The 4672-nt window shown below is 35.6% G+C and overlaps 1 protein-coding gene across 1 annotated transcript; it reads left to right on the top strand.

The window, feature by feature from the left end:
• The first annotated feature begins 724 nt into the window (after positions 1–724).
• LOC107767870 (F-box/FBD/LRR-repeat protein At1g13570-like) lies at positions 725–2722 on the top strand. The gene is made up of 3 exons (XM_075248075.1): positions 725–1508; positions 1603–1767; positions 2120–2722. The coding sequence occupies exons 1-3, from the start codon at positions 930–932 to the stop codon at positions 2345–2347; spliced, it is 972 nt and encodes a 323-aa protein (XP_075104176.1). The 5' UTR covers positions 725–929; the 3' UTR covers positions 2348–2722.
• The last annotated feature ends 1950 nt before the right edge of the window (positions 2723–4672 follow it).

Below are 4672 nucleotides of genomic sequence, written 5' to 3'. Positions count from 1 at the left end.
ATTTTTAGGTGAATTTATATTTTATAAGAGCACCTATTCCGTTTTCTTTTACTGCTTTTAGTAATTTTGTATTAGATTTGTCTCCAAACACTAGATTTTCGTGCTATAATCAAATATTATGGATTCTATCTTTATTTCTTCTTTAATTTCTGTATTTTTTACGAGTAGCTAAATTTTTAGCTAGGATTGTGACCGAACCCTAGTTTGGGTATTTGATGAGTGTTTAATTTAAGGCTTATTTGTGATTGGGTTAGTGATATTTAGCCTAGTTCTTGCTTGAACTCAAGAATTAATGGTTGCAAAAATTGATTCATGCCTAAATGACTTAGTCTCTACTTGAGAAAGAGGGACTAAATCTATATTTATACACTATTATAAAAGTATGAAACTCCAAATTAAAATGTTGATTGATATTTTCACCCTTTAAATATATATTTCATTGTTGAACATATTCGTAATTAAAATTAATATGTTCTTTTAATTGCTAGGCACATATTTATACTTTCAAGACAATTTTATTCCTATTAAGAAGATATTTTCCTTATTTTGTTTATGTTTTAGGTATGCCCTCTTCAATTAGGAACATGTGAGGACAATTATTCTGCCCCCATAGTTTGGAGATCCTCCTAATCTTCATATTCTTGTTTCTTTTCTACAGGCACTGTTATATGATGCCTTCTGAGGGCAAAAAGCATTGTTGTCTAACTTTACCTCCCGATATACTTAACAACCTTTCGGAGAATGTAATTGATGCCATTTTGATGTGTTTGTCTTTTAAAGATGCTGTGAGGACGAGCATCTTATCAAACATATGGAGATATAAATGGTGCCGACTTCCAGAGTTGACGCTTGATAAAGCTGTTTGGACAACTAAAACTAATGAAATGTTCTGTCCAAGTAAAATTTCCATTATTATCTAACACATTTTGATGCTTCATGTAGGGGTAGGGCCAATTACAAAGTTTATCCTCCACCTTACTAGTTGGCGTAGTTATCTTGAGATTGATGACTTGATATTTTTTCTCTCTAGAAAAGGCATTCAGCATCTTGTTCTTACACTTCCATTCAGTCGTAGCCCATACAAATTGCCTGTATCTTTTTTCAAATGCTTGCAGTTGCGGCATCTGACTCTCCAGAGTTGTTTAATACTTCCTCCACCAAACTTCAAAGGGTTTGACAGGTTAATTAGCCTGGAATTACCTAACGTCACAATTTCTTCCAAATTTCTTGAAAGTTTAATCTCTAAATGCCTGCTGCTCGAGCAGTTGGTGATGCGAATCTCAGAACATTTGAACTCTATTGAAATTAAATCTCCCAAGTTGAGATCCTTTGACTTCAAAGGCAATATAAAATTTATTATTTTGAAAGATGTCCCTCGTCTTGCAAAACTTTCACTTGCAAATACAAGAGATGATGAGAAGGCAGGAAAATGTGATATTGCCAAGTTTTTTGAGTCTTTTACGGCTCTTGAGCATCTCTACTTGGGTTTGGGTAATGGAAGTATCGAGGTAAATGTGCTTCATCACTTCCTTGTAATGCATTTTCAATGATGGAACATCTTTTTGGTTTGAGTCATCCTGATTTTGGCATTTTCTTTCCTAGTTCTTTGCTGGAGCAGGTGGAGCTGTATCAAAAAGGTTTCCCTATGTTTTTAACCGTGTCAAACATCTTTACCTATCTGATCGTTGTCTGGGTGAATTGGAGTTCAACTCCTGTGTTGTTGGCTTGATTAGAAGCGTCCCATGTTTTCAATATCTAGAAATTGAGGTTACTTTTTTTTTTCTCTTTCTTATGTACAATAGTTTCTTATAATACATAAACTGGCCCTCAAATTTGGTCTCAGCTGGCAAGTATGCGTTCCAACTTTGGATGCATAAGTAGGCACCTCAACTTGTATAAAGTTGAATATGTAAACACAAACGTGGCACATAAATTTTGGAGGTGTCCAGATGATCATTTTGTAAGTTAGAGTATTCAACTGACAAAGTGGAGATGGAGGACATGATTGCCAATGAGGCCGAGTTTGAGGGTCTGCTCATGTATTATACCGTTTCATATTTCTTGTTTTCAGACTCCTTAAATCACTAATTAGTTGATTCTTTGGTTTATCTTTTCTTAGGTGCTTTATCTTTATGTTGGTGGTACATCTGCTCTAGAATCTCTTGAAGTGGAACATTTCTCGGATGTGACATTTAATCACCTCAAGGAAGTTAATCTAAAGTATATTAAAGGCTCAAAGCCTTTGTTGCAGCTTATGAAGCTTCTGTTAGCCAAGTCTCCGGTGCCAGTGAGAATGCTAATCGATTCATATCTAGATGAAGAATTTGCAACTCTCAAAATATACTGAGTTATCAAAATTTCAGCGTGCAACACCTAAAGCAAAAGTTGTCTTCAAGAAACAAAATTCTCACCTGGCTAAATCGATTTCAGCGTACATCTCCAAAATCAGAAGTTAAGTATGATCAAGATTGCCACATTCTAAAATGAGAGTAATGACATGAATTGATATGTGGTTGTTTAGTTCAAAGATATTGTGGGTTGCTGTGTGTTAATTCTGTACTTGGGTCATTTCCCTATGCCAAGCCTGAAGCCTTTTCTCAAGAATCTCAATGGAGATTTGATGCAATTATTGTCCCCTAGCTACTAGCACTGATATGGACCCTTTATTGTTATTATTTACTGTGACATTTATTATATTATCTATTTAATCTCGTTTTTCTTATTGAGCCTATTATGTTTTTCATGCCATAATGTGTTTTCAGTAAAAAGAAGGGGAGCATTGGCGTAATTGGTAAAGTTGCTGTCATGTAACTAAAAGGTCACGGGTTCGAACTGTAGAAACAGGCTCTTGTGAAAATGCAGGGTAAGACTACCTACAATAGACCCTTATGGTCCAGCCCTTCCCCGAACCAGCGGATAGTGGAAGCTTAGTGCATCGAGCTGCCTTTTTTTTCTTTTATTGTGTTCTTCCAGTTAACTGATGCACAAATGCAAATTTGGCCTGCAACTGTCATTGCTCTTCTTTGTTTAGATAGTTGGGGCTTTGATTATCTTTCTCTTAGGTTCAAGATGTAGATTATTCTACTCCAGCTCAAAAATCTCTTGAAGTGGAAACTTTCTCAAATGTCACATTTAGTCACCCTAGGGAAACTAAGCTAATAGCTCAAAAATCTCTTTGATCCTATGGTTGTTTATTTTAGACTTCAAGGTTAGGTCGTTGGTTACAGTGTGTCAATTCTCTTCTCCATGTTCTTATGGCAAGCTTCAAGCCTTTTCTGTTTACTGTTTTTATTTAACTATTATTAATTTTTGCTGTGCTACCACTTGGCTGTAACTATAAAAGCATTCACAATAAAAACACACTCGTGTTTTAATTAATGGCTGCATTGCAAGCACTCAATAGTTAGACAAGAGTAAGATCAATAAGTATTTCACAAGGGTTAGTTAAAATCCTTTCATCTTAGTAATTACTAGTAATCTCAAAGTGAGATATGGTAGAAAATATAGAAAGATCAAGGCATACGCATGAATTTTTATAAACGGTGTCGAAATTTATAGAAGAACGAGAATAAATAATTTTAATTATCATACTTCTAGACAAGAAATAGCCCTAATAGAGACTGTCACGACCCAAAATCCGCTAATCGTGATGGCACCTAACCCAACCCGCTAGGTAAGCCAACTAATAACTATCAAATTTCAATAATCTTAACAAGTCAATTAAACAGAATAAATTATATGAATCTATTACATTTTTCAATTACTAGTAGTACAAATCATGAGCTTCTAAGAATAGAGTTTACAAAGCGAAAATGAAATAAATGCATAGTCTGTTTGAAAAGTACATAAACAACACAATTTAATCTAAGGCTACCTCGAACAACAGAGGCAGTTGCATGGACGCGAGTACATTTTCAAATCCAGCAACCATCGAACACAGCAACACCGCAACCAATTTCTGCAAGCAATATGCAGAAGTGTAGTATCAGTACAACCGACCCCATGTACTGAGTAAGTAACAAACCTAACCTTAGCTTGAAAGCAGTGACGAGCTATCACAAGGTCGGCGGGTCTCATACCGGTATTCTACAACAGTTCACATCAGCATAGTACAAGCAATAAAGAAGTATCTCAGAAGTAAAAAAGCTCAACCCGTTCACAGTTTCAGAAAAATAGGTATGCTTTACAAATATTTTAGTGAAACTCAATTCTTTTGCCGAAAATGCCAAAAAAACAGGTAAGTTTGAAAACTGTGATTTTTCTCAAAATTCTTTCAACAATAAGTAAGAAGTTTCATTTTCTTTCCAAATATCAAGTGCAAAAATACCTCTCTGTACTCACATACCAATGTGTGTAAAAAAGTTATGAATGACGTGATACTATATAACATGAGGAAAAATGCATTTCTATGCATGTATGTCAAATGTGTATATCAAATGCGATGCAACTCAGTGATAAAACCATACGCAAGCTCTCAGAGCATCAAGTCACTTAGTCCTCTCAGTCACTCAGTCTTCCCAATCACTCATATACAGCCCCTCGGGCAAACATCACTCATATATAGCCCCTCGGGCAAACATTACTCATATACAACCCCTCGGGCAAACATCACTGATATACTGCCCCTGGAGCAAACATCACTCATATACAGCCCCTCGGGCAAACATCACTC

This window comes from Nicotiana tabacum, chromosome 24 (assembly GCF_000715075.1).
Source record: "Nicotiana tabacum cultivar K326 chromosome 24, ASM71507v2, whole genome shotgun sequence".
NCBI classification, from domain to species: domain Eukaryota; kingdom Viridiplantae; phylum Streptophyta; class Magnoliopsida; order Solanales; family Solanaceae; genus Nicotiana; species Nicotiana tabacum.
This window is presented reverse-complemented; position numbering and strand designations above follow the sequence as displayed.